Genomic DNA, 25,087 nt, shown 5'->3' with positions numbered 1-25,087 from the left:
CCTATGTGTGAGCAGAAGCATGGAGAAAGCACAAAGGTGCTTGTGTGACCACATTAGCAATTGAGTGACAGGGCTGGCATTGCTCACAGCAGCACGGAGCCTGGAGTTGATATCACAAGGGTTACTTGAGAGGATGGTCAAACTCTGCTAAAATCATTCTCTCTAAAAAGAATGATTTGGTATAGATCAAATACGCATCACCTCTGCCATGTTTTGCTTCAACCATATTTTCATCCACACTCCTGCCACTGACAGTTCATCAGAATGCCCCCCGTGTGCTGTGAACCTACTGTTTCCCAGTGATTACCATTAGCTTACCCTTGCTTTTCTTGGAAATCAGATGCAAAAACTCACTGCAGACACCAACAATCTGTTTCAGGGGTTCCCAAATTTCTTTATATAATCCTACCTATCATTAGCAAGTTACTTTTTGCCTTCAGAATTCATCTTTGTTTGTGGGTTCTGAAACTTAAATATTGAAAAATTAAAGCATGAACTTACATTGGAAATAATTGGGTTTTCAGATTCATCTGGGATATATTAGCATCTCTAGCAGCCTGGTCTACACTTTAGAAAAAAAACACTCAAAGTAAAGCAAAATTAAACTAAAATTGAGGCAATGAAGTTATTTGCATACAACTGTTGTATACTGATAGATATACAACAGGGTGGTGTGTTACAGCTGGAAACCAGCTTGTTGAGTTACATTCAGCTACAGTGCTGAGTAAGGGACACGCTTCAGCTATCTCCATCAGATTGGAGATACATATTCCTTTCCATAAAATACGTCCTGTGAGCACCAAAATTGATTCTGCCAGATCAGTGGTGCTGTTTGAACTCACTAAACTGCAGCAAAGACAAAAAATAATACAATTTATTTGCTGCAACCAGTGTCTTTGCAGCAATTGGCTCTTGTAGTGGGCAATTACTACAAAGATTTATCCCTTAACCTTCCCTCTTTCTCTCTCAGCAGTAGAAAAATTGAAGGCAAAACTTTTAATGTTGCAAGACAGCGACAACTCTGCGTTATTTCAAAAGTATATCAGTGCTGACCTTCATCCTTTACACAAAAAGCATCATATTGGTCATTCACAAAGGGATCGGTTTCAATTTTAACATCAATGGCTTTCACGCTCTGCTGTTTGCTGCCCGTCTTTCTGCATATAATTGTCCTAAAATAAAGAAGAAGAAGAAAAAAAAATAATCAGAAATCTTCTGGAGTTGTACATGCAGGTGAAATTTGGAGATTTTTTATCAGAGTAGTCAGGCTTTAGCCTTAACAGTTTCAGCATTGGCACGTAAAGTAGTTGAGTGGGAAGATCTATGAAAAAAAAGCCAAGGGAGAAATAGAAGTAATCAGAAAAATGTTTGCTGTAGATCAGTTCAAGGCATAGGGAGCAATAAAAGATGTTTATCTTATTATATTCTGTAATACTTCTAAATATCAGACCTATACCCAGAGTATTTAAGGCCATATTTTGTTCTCACATACATATTCCCACCAATGGCACCTGGATAGAAATTAATAGGAAACTCAATATTTGATCTGAAATTTCATAAATCATTAGCATTTACATTAAAGAACCATTAAGGTTGCATATTTAACTGCTCTCAAGCTAACACAGGCAAACTCGGAAAATTCAGCTTGGGTTCTTGGAAGAAAACAGCCACTTATTTTTTTTTAAATGGCAATTTCACACTTTTGAGTAAACTCCATTTCTTCTGTTTTGGTACTCAGCAGTACCTAATCCATCCTGTTGGCCCTGATAGGCTTGAAGAAAGGTATTAATTAGATCTGTATTGGGTTTTACAACCCTGTAGATGCTGATGATGAAGTAAGAGTTTGCTAATTGTCTTTCCTCTCAGCTGTACTGGCTGCTTAAAACTAGTAAGTGGAAGAGAGTTTGTTGTGGAAAACACTGGTTTTACTGTTACATTGAAGGTTACAAAGGCTGGGAAAGTCATTTCAGCCCAAATTTCTGCAGCTGGATATTAATGGTGTGGGTTTATATTTCTGTGGACAGCAAGCTTGTAGAAGTGTTGCACAGTCAGCTATTCTAGTGAAAGGAAGATAAAAATGCTTTCCACAGAACTAAACCTTCCAGTGGAGGAAATTTATCATTTTGTATTGTGCAATGGTTGAACTAAAGTGCCACCAGTCCTCCACTAAATTTGAGGAACAAAAGAAGATAAAATAAAATACAATAATATAAAAAAAATAAAATAAAGTAAATAAAATTCCCATCCGTTGATGGTGGAAAAGATCCAGTGGAAACACAGTATTTGATCATGCACTTAAATACTATATAACTATTGATTTATAGAAATGGACTGAATTATGGTTGTACAGACTATTTTCATTCAGGTGTGTGCTAGCTCTGGAGTAGTTAAATATGCAACTTTAATGTTCTTTTAATAGAAACAAACAAAAGCAACATGAAATGAGCTGTATGGTGGTGGTCACACATATGCACCAGAATGGTTCCTGCCACACTTCTACTCTGGAAAACAACATGATGTCATCCTCTGCTGAAAGCCCCTTTACGATTTCAAACCAAATATGTTTCCTTTGTAAAGAAAGCTCCACTTGAGTTTTTGAGGGGAAAAAAAATCCCTTCCAAAAAGTCCCTTTTTAAGGACAATACAGTCCCCACAAGTATTAAATCCAGTTCTCTGAGAATCAAATGGATTTAAAATCTGAGACCTCTAAGTTAGTAATTAAGCACTTAGACTGCCAAAATGAGTTCAGATGACTGGGAAGATCAGGGCATCGGTTAGAAATTTTCTGTATGTATATAATATTCAGATATTGTTATGCTGGGTCTTGCTGGGTCCTACAGGATTTAAGAGAATGAAACACTTTTGCCTCCCTTCAAAAATTAACTCATCAACCTTAATCTTTCCAATATTTATTGAGTTGCTTAGATATCTGGATCAGTTATGTCCTGCAACATTGAGTAGAAAGATAATGATATGACTGAAAAAAAATGTTCTTTTTGTCTGTAATTTTGTACTTAGGCTTCAGACTCTCTCTCCCCCCCTCCAAAAAAAAGAAAAAGGAAAAAAAGAAAAGAAACCAACAAAATAAAACAAATTAAACAAATTGTTTTGAAGACTGTTACCATCATAAAATTGTGGTCTCTGAAAATCAGGTAACATTCACTTCTATTTTCTATCAAAGACTAAAATTCCTGAGACTTTTGAAGCCACTTTTGACATTCTTATCTTGAATTTTCTGATTTCTAATTGCAATTTCTATATTTATGTATTTTGCTTCTGCCCAAAACAATGCAATTTCTTTATCAGTTTTTCATCAGGCTACAAGGTTATCTGTGGATGACACATCCTTGGTACAATGAGGTCATTGCCAAAACAGGATATCTGGCTCATGAGTAAGATCATGTATTTAAAGTGCTAGTTTTTCTCACTTTTTTTTCCCAAATATTGTACAATAAATTACAAGTTTGTAGTTGATAGATTTTATCAATTAGCTAATGTATTTTAAGAACCTTTCTCAGCTGCTATTCAGTGTGACCAAACTTACAAAGGTGTACCTTACATATAGTTTCAACATTATATGTAAAGAAAATCTTTAAATTAAGATCTTTTAAGTGTATCTACATGCATTTGCTACTTAGGACTTTAATTTAGAATTTTGTTGTATTAACATTTATCCAATTAAAACTGCAAGCATCCTAATGCAATCCTTCTGAAATGAAAGGAATCTTGTCTTGCGCACAGAACACAGTACTGGGTCTTGATTATCTCAGATGTCTTTTCATACCTTAATGATTCTGTGATTCTAAAAACTGAAGGGAAAAAAAAATCTATTTAATCTTTTTCATTCCTTCTTCTCTGAGAGTGGTTTCCCACATCAAGCTCAGTCCTGCAAGCTTTAAACACCTTCAGTAAGCTGTTATTGCTGCTGATGACTGAGCTTCAAGAGTGCTCAGCATTTCTCAGTAGTGGGTCAATCAGACCACAGCATAGAAATAGTCTCTTTGCAATCAGTAGGAATTCAGGTATGACTAAAAATACACATTAACAGTCTTTTTTCTGAGTTCTTGAGGGTTTTCCTAAATCCTAAAATGCTAGCTGTTAATCTACAGTTAGAACTTAAATACACAGGTATACTTTTGTCGCAGCTCTGAAAGTTAGAGTGTGATGCTTTAAAATTTGTTACAATTTTCATGACTGAAAAATGGCTACCAATTCAGAATTCATCATATCTTGAAATTCCTTCAACAGCAGCACAGCCATGCTGAAATAAGAGATAAAAATTGTACAGCTGTCCTACTCTTTCCAGCACCCTGCTGAGATGTGTTGCTGCCTGGTTTGTTTCTTGACTGTTTTAAATTATTGCCCTGGGGCATGCATCATGGCTGAGAGAATGTCACAAACTTTATACTTTTTAGGGATACATCCACCTACACAGCCATTCAGAAGAATGCAATCATGTACATTTAATCCTATTTATGGATACTTCCATGCATTAATTGAACTGAAGCTCATTACTCAGCATACAATGTCATCTGATGCTCAGAGCAGTGTAGTGCTTGATTTTCTGCCTTTTAGTTAAGAAACAGATTTGATTTCATTTTTCCCTTCTGTGGGAATTTCTGATGAAGGCAGATGTTCTCAGAAGAAACATACTGAATTCAGACAGTATATCACCCATAACAATGGAATATGATCCACATCTGCCTGAAACATCCATGCATCCCTGAAAATTACTCTTACATGGCCATGAACTCACAATCTCAGCATAAAAATCAATCAGAAACACTATCACCATAGACATGAAAGTACTGCCTATTATCCAGGAAGATCAAAATGTGATTGGTGGTGTTGACAACAGCCCTTGCTCTCTGGTGAAAAATTGGAAGGTGCCTAAAGGTGTCTCCTTTGTTTCCTTGACAAACTACTGAGAATTTTCCCAGTCTACTCCTACCCAGCTTGGAAGGAAAAACTTCTTCATGATGCCTCTTCTCCTCCCAAGAGAGAAAACAGGAGACCAGGAATTCTGCACTGTGATGAACCTCAGCTTAACTCCTGCTGTACAATACAATTCAGCCAACTAAGAACAATTATCAGTCCTTCTTCTGTACCCACCTTGGAAAAAAGATCAGAGCTTGGCTAACCTGATCATTGTTTTCCTGTGCCATGACTCAGATATTGCAGATATCATGTGCACACACAAGGAGAAAGTCTAATATGTAGTGCAATAAGGTATGAACCAGACTTCCCAGAAGCCTTCAGCTTGCTCTTGTGCTGCTTAAATTTTTCTCTAATGTATTATGTAACGAATGAGTAATTGGTATATTTTGCTCTTCTTTTAATTCCTCTGTTTAAAGATGGAAATAGCAGAAAAGCTGGCATGATTAGTATTCATTTTACAGTATGCCATAATATGCCATAATATAATATGTATTAATAAATAAATGATAATTATAGGCTAGAACTGTTGTGATTATAGTTAATGTCATAAATTGTATGTATGTATATATAATAAAGGTATTTTTAATAAAGACATTGTGTTTTTATATAAATTATAACTTTTGTTGATAGTACTATCCACTGATAATTTTGCTTTCTAAGAAAATTACAAGGCAATTTAGTAATACTTGCAAATTTTTCAGCAAGCCCAAGTTAAAACATATGGATTTGACAGCTGAGTTTATATGAGAAAGCGTGATCCATCAGCACAGAAAACAGTAGGTGGGACATTTTTTGTAGTTGCTGCTTTATCTGCCAGTTGATTTTAGCTTTCGTAGTCTTAGTCAATAAATTCACTGAACTGAGTCAGAATGGTCTTATGACATTGATTCATAGTAGTATGAGCTTGCAATATATTCAGCTCAGAAGAACATCAGGAACAATGTTTGTTGAGGCACTGTGAAAGTCTGGTTAATAACATACAATAAGAAACCCTCCCCTAATTAGAAAGTTAAAAACTTCATTGCTTTTCTTAGTCAAGATAAATCTTTAATATGTTGTGTTAATTCTTTTTCATGGGTCAGCTTTTCTCTTTGTGTTTCAGTAACTAGGTAAGAGAAAAAAAAAAAACAACAGTAGTCTGGGAGTCAGACTAGGGAATTTTTGTTCTTAGCCTTTCCCCTCTGTATTTTGGGAAACTGCAAATTACAAAGCTGGCTCTGATGAGGAATAAACTATAAATGACATGTTCATGATTACCAAAGGGAAGAAAATTTCCCTGAAAAGTCATGAAGGGGAACACAGGTGGGCTTTGGAAAGTCCATTGACTGGGAACTATAGAGGCAAATTTTGGCTGGATGTGGCCCAAAGAAAGCAGCTGCTAAGTGTGACATGAAGACATTCCAACAGCAATACTGCCACTGGAAATGTCAAAAGGAGGTCTTACCAAGGCAGAACCAATATCCTTTAGATTCTTAAAAATATACACCAAAATGCAGCCTTTTGTGCTTAAAATTGTGCATAAGACTACTGAAATAGTAAGGCCTCTGTTCATTAAATAAATATGGCCCATTCATGCAGGCTTTTATACTGTAGCCTAGTATGAAAGATTTTATATAGCCATTTTACTCTAATATCGCTAGGTACATATAATTTGAGCATTTTTAGTGCATGCAAAGGAGAGTCGTGTTGCTTCCTGGCCTGGACTAGTTGGATGCTCAATGACATGTCAAGCATCACTAGGAAGGTGGTTTTACCCAATTTCACTTTATGGACTCCAGTTTAACCCATGGCTTTCGTAGAAGAAGTTACTGATTTGTTGCCAAAGGGTTTAAGAAACTACAAAAATATTTCCTGAATGCTTTTATTTTACAAAGCAGCTCCATTCTCAGAGGAAAGGCTTTCAGATACAACAAAGCATTACAGTGATTCTAAAAAAAAAAAAGGCAAAATATGTGAACTTCTTTTGAAAAGTAGAAAATCAGCCTCATTAGAACTATCTGGCAAGTTAAAATCCTGGTATTAGCCCCTCTTATGCATTTGAAAGTGTAAGTATGACACATTTCTGTCTTCATTTGTTCAGATAAACATGAACAAATAATAAAAATAATGATCACCTTTAATTGCCTACTGAAAAGAGAGGTGCTTTTTTGGACTACTCCTAGTCTGAGCCCAGACCTTCTGAGCTTGGATGTGAAGAATTACATTACACTGTTGCAGGTGGTGTCTCACTCTTGCCTCACTCAAGCCCTTCAGCACTGCCCTCTCTCCTCTGGAATTGCTGCTGGATGTCTTTTAGGATGGTCGCGTTTATTTTTCTCAGAAATTTTACACGAGTTATTTCACTTTACAACAGGCCCACTGCCATCCTGTGTTCTGTGACTACACCCAGTTCTTTCTCCTGCTCTGCCTTTCTAGCTGGTTTAAGGCAGAAATTCCCATTAGCCTTCGTAAAATACGGTTGCATTGTACCCCGTTTCTGTTACTCCATCTCTGAAGTCAGGCTTACCTTCCTGTTCAATATTGTGGTTTTCCTTGGTCTTAGGAACGATTTCTAACCTTCTGGCATTAATTAATTTCACTAACAAACCCATGTCTTTTGTGCCAAAGCTTGCTAAAGTTTAGCTAAATCCCTCAGAGTTTGTAAAAAAAAAAACTACCTTCCAATAAAAATACAATTTAAAAGTGAGAGTCATATCTCACTTAGTAAATTGCAACTCTGAGGACTGTGATGCTACAGTTCAGCAGATGGTGGTTTGGGTGCTTGTCCTAGAAAATACATAAAAAATATGTACTTTCTTTTGTGCTGCTTTTCCTCAATGAGGAAAAAGTACATTTTCTAAAATGTTATTCAATTATTAGGTTGTCTCTTTTACAAGAAACATAGCTGTCATACTTTGTCCATGTTGTTGCCCAAGTTTTGCTAAGAAAATATTTGCTTCTCTCCTCCCAAAGCTGATGGAAAGTGGCTCCTGTCTACATTGCTCAGTGATACCAACCCTTGGAGTAAACTGGCCATGCCCATTTCCTAAATTCAAGTTTCTTGACTGAGCTTTATCCTTATTCCTGAAACACAATTGCTTTGTTTTTACTTTGCAGGAGACTTTCTGAGATGATTGACAAGAAGCCTCAAGAAGACAAAGCCATCTTCTAGGAGAGCATGACACGAGCTGTGAGCTGTGGGACTAGAGTTTGTGACACGAAGGCATTTTGTAATCCAAGGCCTCCTCAGACAATTTCATAAGCAACTTTAGCATTTTGAATTGAACCATGTCCTGTCAGTTATGTTTAGATTTTTCTTTTTAAGGGAATTATTTGACCTGCCTCAAATACATGTCTGGGAGCAAATTCATATGCATTATTATCAGTCAGCAGAGCACAGCCTTGAAATAAAACCAAGGGCTTGCCAAAGCGATGTATAACCAGAACTGCTTCTCTGTAAAGACCAAGTAGGCCTATTTAAGCACGCACACCTGGATGCATTTCAAGGAACCCACAAGCCCAAGGCTTTACAAATACAGATGAGAGGACTTGCAAGGGTTAGCAACTGACCCTTTATTTCATTCCTTGGATATTGCTTTTCTCTTTGCCAGGAAATGTGATTTTAGTACCATACTGTCAGGTGCTGGGCAACTCCCATGCAGTAGGCAGAAAAAGAAGTAGGTAGAGTCTTGTGAAATGCCATATTTGAGTCTTATTATTACATTTCCCACTGGTGTCATCTGCAGTGAGGGCCCTGTTGTGTTTGACACTGTAGAAGCATTCAAAAGCAGCCAGTGCAAAACCCAAAGAGCTAACAAAGGAAAAATAGAGACGAAGTAATTTTCCTAGTAGCAAACATCTGGTCTGTGGTGAGCTGAGAAAAGAGCTCCTGTCTTCTGACTCTCACTGCAGAGCTTATTCTAGCTGACTCTGCTTGCTCACTCCAGACTTATTCCCTCTGGGATAAATCCTCCAGGGACTGGGTAGGAGCCAGCCCAGGGCAATTTCACTCAAAGGAGCAGGTTGACAGCCCTGCAGGAGGTCTGTCATTGAAGAAAAATTCTATGCAGCACTTCAAAGCTGTCATAGAAAAGATACACGGCTCCATTCCTTTGTAGGGGAATAAGAAACAGGATAGAGAATAGGACAGCTTCAGGTTTTTCATCCTACAAAAGTACTGGAAATTAGTAAATTTGCTAAGGGGATATTAATACAAGGTGTTGAGGATGTTTAACAACTTCTAAAATAAATAGCTGTTTTCTAATGTGCTGTGCACAAGGTTGATACTAAGACCAATTGTGCCATGTTTACTTCCCAAATTTCAAATATCCCAGTAAAGAGGGCAAGACCCTACAGGGTGTGCTGCCCAGTGCTGGAAGACTCAACACAAAGTTTTCCAGCATGACATCTGAATTCAAAAGATAGCAGTGAGAGCTTTTCAGAGAACTCTGCCACCTTTTTTTCATTTACATCCTGGCAGATCACTTGATGGTTTTACTGACTCACTTGTCTGACATGCAAGTAAGTCATAAGAGTGTCATTTTTAGTATAAATAGCTATTAGGGCTCATCTGACAAATGAGACTTGCCTAACGACATTTCATTTCCTGAAATGCAACAATGTGTAATGCTTTATAAGTTACACATGTCAGGACTGACTTGTAAATGGCTTACTTCTGGCTTGCTGGGAGAAGTTATCCCTGCCTACTTGTCAGTGGCTCCTCTCAAAAAGTTCCCAAGCCCCTGGACTGCCAGGGACTTGTCTGTGTGAAGAGCCTTGAACCCTGAATTGGGTTGGCCTGAACAACTGCAAAGGCAAGACAAGAACATCCTCTTATTCCTGTGAAAGAAGTTCTGTCTCAGGCTGCTCAAACCACAAAACCACCCAGTTTATTGTGTCTTTGGATTTGCTGGCAGGGATCTATTTGTTTAAGCAATTTCCATTCTGCATCAGTTGAAATGAATCATATTTGTCAAGACCTGCTGCTTGGGCTAGCCCAGTTTTCAAGGACTGAAGCAGATATATTTAAATATGGGTTATCAGCATTTACATGAGAGTCATCAGAAAGTTGACAGTCACTCAGACTGGGCTGGCTCTTTAGTCCAAATGCTCCTCTTTGCCCAAAGAAGAGGTATAGCCCAGAGAGCAGGCAATACAAACATCCTCGCACTGACTCAGTGATGTGCCTCTGCCATAACAGGAGAAACTCCCACAGGTTTCCAGGCTATAATTTGGCTGTAAAAATAATAATAAAGACAAAATAATTAACAGTGATGGATATATTTACCAGGAGTGGGATTGTAATTACTCACTGAAACCATAAATAGGCATCAGAAGTGAAATAACAGATTTGTGCAAAACCTGGAGAATGAAAAACTCCTTACATGTCTGCTATAGCTCCTGTTCAGTTTTAAATCTAAGCGATGAAAGGAGAGCTGAAGCATGTCAGAAAATCTGCAACACTGTAAAGACTTCAATCACATCATTTGTTTGTGTTTACTTCTACTGCCAATGTCTAATCCATTTTTCCTCAGGGGAAAGATTGGGATACCTTCCAGGCACCGAATAAATAAACCAAACTTCATTCTTCCTGAAATGAGGAACTTCTTTTATCATGCTCCCTCCTATTCATCTCCTTTCTGATGCACACAGTCCAAGAGGATATGGGAGAGTATTCGACTAAAGCTCTGTGATCTGCATTGGACGCCAGTCAGATGCTGGGAGGATTCCAAGGTTTTAGATCCAACTTATAAAGGCCTGAATAATTTTGGACCAGGCAGATGTGGGGACGTCATTCAAAGATGTGGAAGTTCATCAAGATAAATACACAAGGTGTGCCCAGCAAAGAGTCCTTTATTTTGGAAATAATTTTCCATACTTCTCTAACTTGTGGGCATGCTGTGAAGCCTGCTTTCCCTTCTCTGGGTTATATCAGCTGATGTGGAGATTTCTGTATGTGGGTTTTTCTGTATATCAGCTGTCCTTTAGCCCTCCTTTCATGTTTCCAGTTATCAAGTAAATGCCCAAAGTACTGAATTGACAATTTTTAAAATTAAATTTAATTTTTAAAATTATTAATTTAAATTTATTTTTTAAATTTATTATGTAAAATTTTAAAAATAAAAAAAAAATTTAGTAAAATAATTGGAGTCCCTTGTTAATAGACTTTCCACTACTTTAATAATTTCTGAGCCCTTTTTTGAGACACTTTTAGTACCTTTCCCAAGATACAGTAACAGTACATATAGTGTTCCAAAGGAACCTATTACACTGACCTACATGTATATATTTTTTTTTTCATATTCTTCATCCCATTCCATAAACACTAGCAACTTCTTTGTTTGCTTGAATGTTTGTTTGTTTGTCTGTTTTTACTACAGCTGCAGTCTGACAGAGGTTTTCTTTGTGCTGTCCACAGCCATGTCCTCATATCTTTCCTGGCCTGACAGAGGTAAACCAGAACTCTGTAAAGATATTTTCAAGCAGATTGCATGTTCCTCCTGCATGAATTATCATTGAACTTCTTTTGGCATCATTTTACCCTTTCCTCTAAATTTCTCTGCAAATTTCTACATTGAAGCTGAACTTATTCAACTTAAACAACTTTGTCCCATTTGCACACTTTGCACTCGACTGCTCAGTTCTTTCTCCAGAGCTGCATGAACTTACAGTGAAAACAGATTAGCCTTTTTAGGCAGTACACAATCCCTATTTTTCCCCAGAGCCAAAAATATCCAGTTCAACGAACCAAGTAACATACTTTCTGGTGCTTGCCCAGCCATGGGTAAAATAGCCCCAGAGTATAAAATTCCAGCTCTGAAGAACATTTCTCTCTGGTGAAGCTTTCCAGTGAAGGTCAGATCTGGTGACGACACAGCAATGGTGTGCTGATATGCCCCCACAATGTTCTTTCTGATAAATAGTTCAGAGACTTCCATACTAAGGACAGGTTTACTGGAGGAATGGAATACAGCAAGTTGGAAGGGCTGAAAAGTCTACATTTCCCTCCCATTCTTACAATGGTTTTTTATCACCATACACAATTTGATATTGAAGATATTCAGTCCACAGCTGATCTATTAATAGTCAAGATCCAGCGCCTGCAGCAATTAATTGAGGATCTCATTGGACTAACTAGTGGTACTCCTTAGATAAAAAAAGCGATGATTTCTTTTCCTACACGTCATCATTCCTTACTTCCAGAATACAGAGGTTGTATAAAAGAACTTATACAACAACTTTGCCGTGGACTTCTTACAGATATATAGTTTTCCTGGTTTGTCAGCCTGCAAGACATCTCAGCAATTGTCTTGGGAGAAAGATTTTTTGGGTTTAGGTCGCTGTCTTTTATCCTGAGACATTTCTGATTTTTTTATTTTTTTTTTTAATGACCAAAAGTAAATACAAAAATAATTACAAACTTTTTTTTTTTACCTGGGAAGAAATATAATCAGAGAAAATGGTTGCTTTTCCTTGATATTTCTTTGAAATATGAAATTTCATTAATAGCAGTAATTTTCTGTCCTTTGGAAATTTTTTTACTAAAAATATAGAAACACCATGCTTACTTAAAAAACTGCTAACTATCACAAAATCTAATAATATGCTAAAGTTTGGAAACATTTTTTTCATAAAACAGAACTTTATCACTGTTGAACATTGGAAATAATTTTGATATACTTCTTCTGGGCAATTTATGTATGATCCCAGCTTCAGTGACATCAGACATTCTCTCAACACCTCCATTTACATTCCTGATTTAAATGAGTCTCTACAGAGGCAACAATGTTTCACACAAGGAAAAACAGCCTAGTGCTAAATTTGAGCACCTCAAATGTATTGAAGGACAATATCAGTTCCCTGGTGAGCTTTCTCAACAAACTCTCTACCAGATGTGGGTTATCATATCTAAGTGCATCTGTGCCCTTTTGAACATGCCTATCATCTGTTCAGCCACGCATGGATACCTTAGACAGACATGTGGTTCCCATGAGAAGTTTAGTTTGCTGAGCTTCTGAAAGAATAACAGAGAAAAACAGAGTCAGTGAGAGCACTGACACCAACTCCAGCACCGTATCCTCAGCCTGTGGGGCTCTTTAGGGCTCAGCACCCCACGAGAGGCCAGGGGAACGGGAGCCACAACGATGTAATTCAGCAGGAAAGGAGAGGAAATTGTGTCAAATCTGTGAAATCAAAATATGAGACTGATGAATAATTGTATACCTGCAATATTAGCTGTAATAAACTAATTCCTGGGGGAGAGTGACAAATTTAGCTTTATGTCATGGTGCTTGAATTGGGTTTTTCAGCAAATCTTAGTCAAGGTGGAAAACTTTCTTGACAACCATCACTCATACTTCCCAGAAAGTGTTATGCTGTTGTCCTTACCCAGCAGAGCCTCTGGCGAGCCATCCTGTGGTGCAGCCAGCAAAAGAACAGTCCAGAACAGCCCTTTTCAGTTCTTCTGCAGTTGCTAAGCGAGCACTCAGGTCAACACAAGCTTTCTCGGCTTCGGCTAAATCCAGACCCTGAGAGTTGTTCTTGGACTCAAGTGCAAACACTTTTCCTGCAACACCAAGAAAGGACATGTCATCCATCATGGAATTGTGCTCAACACATATTCAACAGAAATATTGCAGATTATCACCAAATAAAGCCTTCGTGCTTTTACTAAATTTATTTTAATGGCCCACCTTTTTTTTTTTTTTTGAAAGTCTAATTTAATCAAGACTGTAAATATCCTTGTGTTAGCTTTCTTTTAATTTTGTCCACTACCTGAAAAGCAAGAATGGCTAAGCCACTAGTCATTCCTAACTCAGAGGAGAAGCTTTGTCTTGGCTCTGTAGGTCTGTGCTTGAGATCTGAGGAGATAAAGCGTGGTACTCTCTCATGTGCACATATAAAGCCAAAGTCACAAATAACACCTCCTGTAGGCTAATAACACCAGAAAAATCCACTGCTAAACATTTTACAGTTACTCTATAACAACTACATCTATAAAGTAAGCACATGCTTAAAAGCCAGTATTGCAGCCCTGTATTCCATGTCAGAAATAGATTAATACTTATTCCCTAAAAATCAAAATTATGTCATTCTATGACAGCTTGTGCCTAAATACAGACTGCTTCATTATCATGTCTTTTTGGAAAGACAGACAGAATTTTTTATTAATGGAAGGCTTTTTATTTTTTTTTTATTTTTTTTTGAATGAGCATGAGAACATATTTAGCATAACATTTTTTTGTGATATTTTTATTTTCAGTTCAGTTTATTTTACTTTAATTTATCTAATACCGGGAAAGCTGAAAGGGTGAAAGTTAGAGGTTTTGGCAACTGGGAACAGGTCAGTTAGGGTTTTGGCAATGAAGCTTGAGAAGTTACTTGGTTGTGGAATAAACATATTAGCTGGGTGCTCCAGAAAAATAAATAAACAATGAGACAGTTTGCAGCTGACATTTAAGTTACCATAACTATCTTTTTTTCTGATGATCACATCCCTCAGATTACATTCTAGCTTTCAAAGGTACAGTCTGAGATTGCTTGTAGTTGCAGGAAGAAAATTTTTAAGCACTTCTCATTCAGTAAATGCCTGGAAACACTTATTTATGTCTTATTTCCAGAGTAGATTAGTGGTAATGGTTGCATGAATGCATGACTTCCATCTTATATCAGGTGTTCACCACGTAGCCAGCTTCACACTCGTGGGAGATATTGAGCAGCACTGGGAATCTTTCAGATTGATTCAGCCTGGTTCTGTACCAAGTGCCACTCTCACCACATACTGTTTCAACAATTTGGTACATCTGATTCTAATCCTAAAAACATGGAATTTATACAGGGTAGGTCTGTCCCCGACAGCTTTCTGTTCTCACCTGTGCACAACTAAACCCACTAGAAGAATCACAGTTCTTGCATCAAAAAATGTGAAGTTCTCTCAAGTTAACATGTCACTTGTGTTTACATTGGCTAGAAAGGACAGAGTAATCCCAATAAAGACTCCTACTTTGCTGGGAATTCTACACGTGCACAGCAAGAAGTCATCCTGACTTGGGAAAATGACAATTTAAATAACCAGGACAAGCAGCTAAGAGAAGGAAGAGAAATTCAGAGTATCCAGAGTGATTTTCCTAAGGCATTTAACAATAGCTGACCAAGGGATACAACCAGAAACACTGGTCAGTGTGATAGCCATTAGATTGCATCATTTTTGGATTTTCTGCTGTAGTCAATACCATTAACTGTAATTAGAACTGGAGGCTCTACACAAAGTAGTGAAAGCAGCAAGCCTCTACAGCCCTGAGTACACAAACATCAGGATTCTTTACAACATGTCTCAAATAAGGCACATGGCACTAATGTAGCTCCTGTATCCAAAGCCTCGACAGACAATGAAGCGTGTGTGGCCTAGTGAGAGAGACAGTGTAAACAGAGAGATGATGGTTTTGAACAACCCTTCTTAAGCTGCAAAACAACTTTAGCTCCTAAAGGAAAACAGGGATTAAGTGTAATACTTTGAAAGGCTTTGTCCCAACTAAAGGCTTGTCCATATTCTGTATTTCACCATTTGACTGTCAGGATTGAGGTGCAACATCAAAGATTTATAGGGTAAATTTGCATAACATCTAACTTAAATCGTGAATGTTATTCTGACATGGCATAACCCTTATCTTCTGGTTATTAGTATTTCAGTTAGAAGCCTTAAAGAAAGGAAGATCATCAAGCTTTGAGTTCCATCTAGGTGTAATTAGTTAATGATTTAGTTGTTTTACCAGTAAGCAAGAGTTACACTTTTAAAGGAATTTAGCCTATCTGAGACAGAGGCTGAGACTGCTTCCCTTGACTACTGTTATGTTGTTTGCTAGTACTTAAGATACACCAACATTTTACCAGGACCTATGAAGATGCAGTCAAAACAGAGTCCTGTCCTTTGAAAAGGTATCTGGGACGATCAAACTATATAAACAAGGGAATTATAAGGTGAGCTAGGAAAGACTTACTGATTGGGAAGTTACAGTGAACTGCTTTATAGGAAATTCTGGTTAGCCAGAATTTGGTTAGAAGTGGGTAAGGAAGGACAACCTGTGTACCAGACCAACCTATGAATTTTCTTCTTCAAAGAAAAACTTCTTCAAAGTTTTAGAAGCTCTTTGGCTATCTGCCCAGTTTTCAATATGTGCCCTCTGGTTTTGTCAAATTTTTACTTAGAAAATATAATTGCAAGAAAGGTTCACTTATCAGATGCAATGGAATAGCTAGATCCTCAATATCCTGAGATGTGTCACATTACTGAGAGGCATTGACAGGAAAAAAATACAGAAGACATGCTAGCATGGTAGCAGGAACAAAACAAAAGCACATGAAAACAGAAAATCCCCTTAAACAAAGAAGACTGCAACACTGAATTCTGCATCTTACAGCATCATGGCTATCATACGCAAGATATTGATGTATTGACTTTTTATCGCTTTTAATCTCAAAAGTGGTATCATTTTCAGTCTAAGGGAATCTAAGGGTCCTGGCTAATTATTTGTAATATTTTTATCAGTCCTACTTGTAATGAAATGTTTCTTAATAATGGATTGTCTTGCATACTTGATGGCATAGCAGTCATTTTTTTGTACTGGGGTGGTTGAAGTCAGTCTTATCTCTGAGACAGTATCAAGAGATGTGTTGTCATTGTGTTTTAAATATGAGACTCTTCTGTATTTCCATAAGACACAGGATGAAGGATGATGTCTCCATGAGGGACGTAGTTTGCCTTTGGTTGTGGTACCTTTGAGCAGCCATGGTGCCTCCCTCTCAACTCAACTCTGTCACTTCATTTCTGCCCTGTAACATTTGTTTCCTGTAACGCTTCCACCTCCACAGGGGGTGCAGAAATTTGTTACCAAAACTCCACAAACTTTTCTGAAGCTTTTCTAAGCAAAGCAAGTCCCTTTTATTTAAAGATCAAGCTAAAAATCCACACAAAGTAGTGTTTCTCAGGATGCTTACTGAACATGTTGAGTCTAGCAGGTTCAGAATGAAAAAGATCCTTGTCACAGTAAGGTTCTTTTATATTCCCATTTGAAACAAGTGATACAGCTTTTAACTTCAATGATGAGGCATAAATAATAAGACATCATTCTTCCAACCGCTACTTGTCAGTGGGATTCAGAGTTCACATGAAAAATTCATGCTTGAAAAAAAAGAGATTGCCTATAAAATAACTAACCTATATTAGATTGCTAGCTTCTGCCATTATCTGATCACTATTATTGCAGAACATTGATTATATTTTGATATATTGATAATGTTTTAGTTATTTTTTGCAATAGATTAATATAGATTTTACTTAAGAGTACCCCACTCTATTCTGATTGAAAACACACCCACAGACACATAGATCTCAGGGCTTCTAGGAATCATTATTATCACCTTGTTCAATTCCTGCCTAACTAGACTGTAGATTTCCCCTTGTAATTCCAACATCAAGTCCAAAAATTCATGGTTGAACTAGAGCATGTCTTTTCAGCATGCATTCAATGCCTCCAAGTAATGGAGAATTTACAGCACACTTCATAGTAAACTGTTCCAATGGTTCATTACTCTTACTCCACCTTATTTCCAGCTCCAAATTTTGCTAAACTCAGCTTCTAACAACTGATCCACATAAAGCTTTAAAGACTAAACAGACATCTACAATCAGATATATGGAAGTTCATAAAAGAAGTTCTTCAAAAATAAAACCAGTCCAAAAGCTGTTTCTTCCTATTTTAAGGAAGATAGGTGGGTTTAACAGAATTCTATTGGTTATCAAGAAAAGAGTTTGGCTGATTTACTCTTTTGCAGTAACAGATACAATGAGAAGTTCTTCTGAGGTGCATAGCTCAAAGCCCACTGAAATGAGTTCAAATTTCTCCATGTCTTCATCAGGATTTGCATTATGCTTGAAGAAGAAACATAAAATTGCATAGTCAAATATGCTTTAAAGCAAGAACGTGCCTTAAAAAGAATATATAATGAAAGCACTTTAAAAGGCATGCCCAGTGTGCTGATCTCATGACATGACACTTCCTATTTCAAAGAATAAAAACTAATCAGTTTCAACAAAACAAGTTTGGTGAAAGATGTGTAAATGTGGAGCCAAATACATTTTTACTTGAATGTTAGAAATTTCAAATTGAGGTAAAAGAGAGCAGAGGAAAGGAAGGGAATTTCAAGAGAAATTTAATTTTCATTTCTATGGATGTGTGTAACAATGTAACTTGATTGTAAGTGTAAAGGTAGAAGATCCACTAACTCTACAGAGATTTGGCTAATTACCAATTCTACTTAGTGTTCACAAATGTGGAGTTTATTTCTGTGAGAAACAACACTGAATGATGTTTATTCAATTCAAAAAATATTACGTCATCAGAAAAATAGCAAAATCGAGGTGTCACCTTTGAGTTTCCCATCAGCTAAACCCAGCTTGAGCCTAAATTTTGATTTTACTGGACACTTTAGGATCAAATAGTTGGAATTGTTTAAGCAAGAATGTGTGTTCCTTTGCAAGCAGGAGAATGAAATGTGTAGACATCTGCTACTGAAATGTGAGAGTCTAGAGAGAGAAGAGGAAAAAACATACATTTTTTTTCCTTTACTTAAAAAAAGGATGCAAAACAAGCCAAATTTAATACTCTAGTGGGGGGGTTTTCCTACTTTGGATGTCATCAGTTTCTAGTTAGAGGCACGTGTCTCAGATCCTCACCTATTTGTGCCCAGCTTCCTGGACTCTGGATCCTTTCATTTGCAACCTGGGCAGTCACTGTACATGGTCATTGCTGATGACTGGGTTGACCAATAGGGTCTAATGTAATCCAAATTTAGCCAACAGACCAACTCCAGTTTGGCACAATTAGTAAAGGTTTGAAATTAGCACATTTTTAATTTCAGGAGCGTCTCAATAAATGCATCGCCATCACCCTCTCCTGACATGCTCTGTCTCAGAGGAAGTACTCTGCAGCAAACTATGGTTTATACCTGTGGATATTTTAGGAGCCTTGAAAAGGCAAAAGGGAGGCAAAAAAAGTGGAGGCAACTCCTATGCAGGATTCAGGAAGTTGCACCCTTGTTCTCCAATTCCAGTGCAAATGGAAAACGATTTAAACCCCCTGAATTTGCACTGATTCAATTGAGAACTGCCACAATAACACATATTATTCCCCAGTAACTGCACTGGCAGTGGCACACCGTGGTACCTCAGAGCATGAACAAGCCCTAGAGGAGCCTTCTGTCCTTCTGACCTGGACCAGAACAGCTTGGAGCAAGCACATTTCTGTTGGGAAAAAAGGCTGCAAAGCAAAACAAAGCTATATTTTATTTCTGCATTTGCCTGGTTATTTCTGCAGTTATTTGTGCTACAGTAATGTGCCACGGTAAATAATGGTCAAAAGAGATCAATTAAGCTCTGAAGCTTTACACCTACACCAGACCTCGACAGCCATCGGTTTTATTGCCTACTCTCTGTCATTATTTTTGTGTGAGATAATAAAGTGAAAGTCTTCCTTAGGGAAATATATTGCAACCAGTTTCAGAGGTTTGACTGCAACAGAGGCCAGTCTGAATTTCACAGGTTTTTTACAAGACATATTCAAAATCCCTTTAGCAGTTTGCAACACAGTCAGATACCTTCAGTTAAAAATAACAAATACACAAACACGTATGTGTCATTCAGAATGGTCCATTGGCACTTAAGTGACATTTACATGTATTAGAGACTAGCACAATTATATTTTCACCCACACCTTAAAAAATGGGAAGGTGGTTTCTGACTGGACCAGGCCAGAATCTGCTATAAAAGCAAGTATTAATCCTCTTTCATACTCTCAGATATCCTTAAATGCATAGCGGTAAATTTTAAAGCTGACATACTGTGTTTTCTTCTGCTTTAACCTAGATGGCTTATAGGACAGTGTTATAATAGTTTCCCTGAATATTAATATTAGGAGAACTCACTGAAGATCAAGTAAGTAGCAGACATACATCTTTCACAATGTTACTTAAAATTTAAATAAAACTGTAAACCGTAGTATTATAATAATGCTTGACAACTGTAAAGTACTTCAGATATTCTGCCCTTTCATTCTATAAATATTTTACCTCAAGTAAATTTGACAAACTGTTGAATGACAAAGTCTTTCATGACCTCTGCTTTAAAATTATCTCCAACATTTTTTTTCCTTTCTCTTAGAAGACGCCTGTTTAGGAGTCAAGGACTTAGTTTAGTTAATTTTATGGTCATAATAAAAATTGGAATGCGCTCCTGAAAAAACAAGGGGATCTTCAGGTGAAGAATTCTTAGCAAGGGAAATTATTATTCCTGCACTGCATCCTTAAGTTCTGTGAAGAAACCTTTTTCATGGATATGCTTTTCCCACCACTTTTCATTTCAAAGGCATTTTGCTAGGGAAGGAGTACATCCTAAAAACAGAGCCACAGTTTTGCCTACTGCAACATAATGCAGTTGTCAGACACATTTCTCTTTTTTTATGCTTAATGAAATGTAACTCTCTTAAACTTTACATGACAGGGTTCTGTTGTATAAATGGTATACATTTATGCATTCTATTTGAAGCAGTAGAGACATACAGCTAAGATTAATTTTCTCCCTTTTCTTTGCCATTCTTTGTCATCAACTGAAACAAAATTTAAGTTAAACAAGAAAAATACTCAGAACAAACAAGAAGAGTTTTTTATTGCCCTATAATATTAAAGTTCTATTCTCTGAAATAATGCAGCAAACATCAATGGTAAAGAATTAAGGTATCGAAATAAAAAAGTCCTGAGACTGAGCATAAATCTATCACAGCTGTGAAAGTGGAAAAATGTGACCATTCAGCATTACTGTCCCAGGAAAAGACACAGTTGTTTCAAAAGTCAGTCGTGTTTGGGTTTAGACAAATTGGTCATCATTATCACAAGCTGAATCATTAAAAGGGCATCAGGCTAATGGAAACTTTCAAGGGATGCAGCTATTCAGGATCACCATCAGAGAGTAAAAAGTCCCATTTCAGAGTAACTGGTAGCTGGTGCTCCAGCCAAATCCGTGTCCTGATCACATCCCTCAGCAGTGAAGCGCAGACGAAGCCCATGTGCAGAAAGGTGAGCAGTCATTTTCAGTGTGTGTGGCACTGAACAGAAGAGGTTATCAAAGTTCTTCACTTCTTGGATTCCCTTCCTCAAGTACCTGCCTGTGTAAAGTGACATCTCCACTGTGAAGTGGGGAGATGGGAAAGTTCTTTGGAGAAAAGGTACTTTGAATTATAGGAGGTCTCCTAAAATATAGCTGAGTCTTCTTAGTTGTGTTCTGGCTTTGTTTCATTTTTCTTATTTCCTCTGGAAAAGTTCACTATCCTGTCATTTTGTTGTAATAAAATAATCTTAGCCTTCTGGGATCTTACTTCCTTTCTCTGCTTAACCCCAGGATATTTGTAAAGTCTCAAAAAGCTCTGAATCAGAAGTTTCCTAATGCAAACTGGGGCGTGTATTTAAGCTTCTTATTTAAAAAAAAAAAAAAAAGAAAAGAAAAAAAAAGAAAAAAAAAGAAAAAAAAGTTTGGGATTTTTCTTTTCTATTTTTTTGCTTTTTTGCAGTAACACATTTCAACATACAGCTCTCACTCCAGCCATAGTAACCCAGCCCAAACTGAATGGGAGACTCACCATCAGCCTTAACAGAGATGATCTGAAGTATGAAGAAGACAGATCCCACGCCCTGGAGAAAGGTGAGAGAGAATCTCTGAGAGCCTGGAGCCATTGCCCTGCTTGCACAGCCCTCAGCTGCAGGAGGTTGGCTGCCGAGGCTTTTTCTCTCTCCTCCTCTGCACTTTGGTAGCGGGGTCTGCGGTGATGATTTCAAGGAGCGCTTTCCTTCGGCAGGATCCTGCGTCTTGGGTTTGCACTGAAGGCGGGAGGGGTGGAAAAAGAAGGAGGGAGGGAGGGAGAGAGGAATCCTTGGCTTGGCTAGTGTGAAGGGGAGGGGAAGGTGGGGGGAGATGTCCAGCCAGCTGGGGCTGGGGAGAGGCTTTATCCAGCCCGGTCTGCAGGGCAGCGCACACAGAGAACCGGTGTGAAAAGTCACATTATCCTGCCGGTAAATACCTAATGGATCACGGTGGAAGAAATGCAAAAGCCAGGAGGGAGAGAGAAGGGGGGAAAGGATAAGCGACGAGCAGCAGTAATCCCTGTGTGAGAGGAGAAGGGCAGCTACATAGCTGGTGCTGGTACACGGTGAGTTTGTGGGCTCAGCTGTGCATCTCCAGAGGGATGTGGGTGCAGGCGTGGGGAGCGTTTTCCTCTCCACAGCACAGAACCAGGCAGCCGTGCCTTGCTGAGGTCAGTGGCTGCCGCAGCAAGAGTGATGGTGCTCAGGTGAGGGCTGAGAAGTGCCAAAAAGGCACGGGACCCTGGCGACCAAGCCTTCCTGAAGAGCAGCACTGGGATGGGTTAATCCTGCTGTTTCAGATTCCAGCTTCAGCATGGGCATGAGGAACTGAAGGTTGAAGTGGGGATCCATCAGCTGGTCTCTGTCAGCACTCCTGGTCCAGATGAATGGTCTTGGTCAGGTTAAACACTGAAAGCAGCTGATGAAGGAGTTTCCAGTTCCCACTAGCACTTACAGAACTGACATCTGTCCCGCATTCTCATTTGTCTTATATTTGTCCCAACACGAGTCAAAAGAAACCCCCACAATGAGAGGAAACATACTAATGGTGATGCCAGGATTTATTTAGCTAAATATATAAACGGAATAGTTTTGTGTTGCTGTTGGAACTCTGCAGGGCTCAGAAATGTTGTTTTCATATTCCCATCCTATTTTGCTTTTATTTCAGCTTCTTAAAATTTTTTCCCTTAGAAATTTGAAGCTGGGCTGAAATGTTCAGTCTGGCAAGAAACTATGATCCAGGAGCAGAAAGGAGGAGATGACCCTCTCTCTGCCAGAAGCCCTGGTGTCCTACAAGGCAATGTGCTGGTAGGCAGCTACAGGCATGGTCTGAATGACAGAGAATGACAAACTTGTGCAGTGTTGGTTTCAGTCTCACAAAAATCTCACAAGCTCAGGAACCCCTGTATAAGAAATTCAAGGAAGCAAGCAACACCACAGCAGTAGAATTTTTAAAATACCTGCATTTGGGAAGATGATGCTCCAATCCTGCTGACTCTAAAAGAATTGTTGCCTTCTTCCTCTTCTGTATAGCCATAGCAGGCATATAAATGCACATGCTGAAAACTTGCCAATAGCTTTTAGGTAGATTCAAATTTTCTGTTTTTTCAGAGAATGGGAAGGGCAGCAGGTTTGTTTTGTTTTTTTTTTGTATTGTCTTGCCAGCCTTATTCGTAAGGATTGCCTCCAAAATTAGTAGGATATGAAATTTCTTTCTCACTTCATCCTTAACATAGGATAGTGGGCATAACACAACTACAAAAGTGCATTTAATTTCAACAGAAACTCCATGCTCTGTATAACAGGAATGAACATACAAAATGACAGAAAGGGAAACAGAAAATTGTAATATGCCTTGAGTTTATGTTTCTTTTACTAGCAATGTAGCTAATGGCATAAATGCAGTTTTAATCCTCTGATACACCAATAGTTCTACCCCTATTTTAAAAAGTGGTGGACACTTCTAGTGAGACAGCAAAGAGATTCCATGAACCTGGGTAAGTAATTACAGCAAGACTGACAGACATTAACAGGGACCTAACATGACCACAGCAATTACTCCAGGTTTCCCTGACACTTGTCATAGGGATGATGACTTTATTGGCCCTTTGCTATCCTCATGAGTTTGGTCAAAGCAGGAGGAGGAAAGGGCAGTATCTTCCGGATTTCCATCTAAAATTCCGAAGGTCTGTTGGGTTAGTTTTGCTGTAATTGGCTCATTTCCTTGTGTTGATATATGTAAAGGCGTGTTGCCACTCTGGCTCCTGTCTTGGAAAATCTCAGCTCGTATTCTTGAGTAGAACATCTTACTGATTTTAAAGAATTACCACAAGACCACAAGATCCATTCCTTTTTGAAGGCATGAACAGTTCATAGAATGACCTGGCTTCTTCCTGCCATCCGATCTCAACTGTAAAGTAAGTCCGTAAAGTGTGGAAAGGTAAGGATATTTACCAGTTATTAATTCCTGGAAGGTAAGTATTTCACTGCCAAACATTTGTCCTTCCAGTCTTATATTTCTATCAGCAAAAAATTCCTAGTCTTAGTGTATTTTGGAAGATTTTTATAAAGCTCAGCAGAGTAGGTTTTATACTTAAAAGATATGCATGGTTTTGCATTGAAATCAACAATATTCAAGAAAAAAAATCCTGCTTTTAGAATCAAATCCTTCTTGGAACCAAAATCTCAAAATGAGATCTGGAAGTTAAGATACTTAGAAACAGATATAATATTTTGCTCAGAACCTCTGGCATTCATGGCATTAAAGTAACACATCAGTCAGACTATTCAGTGTATAAAATACAATGTATTATGACAGATTACAAAAGATTAATTGTGCCTGCAGCTTTACACCACTGATAGATCGTGCCTGCCTTGGGAGCAGTGAAGGTGCCAATGGGGATATATTTAAAAACAGTGCCTCATTGTGTGAAAACTTTTATGCAGTGAGTAAGACACAGGAAGGCACTGGGTTATGTAGCATGTACGTACACGTATTAATGCACACACACAAGACACTTGTGTGAGGTGAAGCACACAACAAAGATTTGAACACCTACAACTTGAGCAGGATCTGTGCACATTTATGTCTGGAATATGTCATTCAAGTTGGAGTGGATTTTTAAGATTAAATAAAACACCTGAAAGAAATAAAAGTGACACATTTGCAAACAGCAACATATGTATTTACATATTAGATATTATTTCATTTGGGCTCTTCATATCTGCTACTAGGAATATTTACTTTCTGCCGCAGATAATTTACATTGCTCCAGTTCTGCAAATTCTAACACACGATCTTGAGCCTTTGCAAAATAAAGATTAGGGTCCTGAGGTCTTGAGCAAGTAGATACTTCGAAACATTTGCTGTTTCAAGACAAGCTGAGCAGATGTTGGGAGATTTGTTAAAGTTCTCTAGCTGGCTAAGAAACTGGTCTTTGAAGAATGCTGGAAAGTCCTAAGAATGGTCACTTTTCATATCAGA

At 38.0% G+C, this 25,087-nt stretch overlaps 1 protein-coding gene across 1 annotated transcript in view; it reads right to left on the bottom strand.

Annotated features, from left to right (window-relative positions):
* SUSD5 (sushi domain containing 5) overlaps nucleotides 1–22,223 on the bottom strand; it is a 39,797-nt gene extending 17,574 nt beyond the window's left edge. The window contains exons 1-3 of the mRNA XM_015649391.3: nucleotides 21,603–22,223; nucleotides 13,306–13,483; nucleotides 1,054–1,172 (exon numbers count right to left, since the gene is read on the bottom strand). Of these exons, the coding sequence (XP_015504877.1) occupies nucleotides 1,054–1,172; nucleotides 13,306–13,483; nucleotides 21,603–21,696 (391 nt within the window). The 5' untranslated portion in view covers nucleotides 21,697–22,223. The remainder of the gene's footprint in view (nucleotides 1–1,053; nucleotides 1,173–13,305; nucleotides 13,484–21,602) is intronic.
* Between the last annotated feature and the right edge of the window lie 2,864 nt (nucleotides 22,224–25,087).

This window comes from Parus major, chromosome 2, assembly GCF_001522545.3.
Source record: "Parus major isolate Abel chromosome 2, Parus_major1.1, whole genome shotgun sequence".
Classification (NCBI taxonomy): Eukaryota; Metazoa; Chordata; class Aves; order Passeriformes; family Paridae; genus Parus; species Parus major.
The sequence above is the reverse complement of the archived record's forward strand: the minus strand, read 5'-3'. Positions and strand labels throughout refer to the sequence as shown.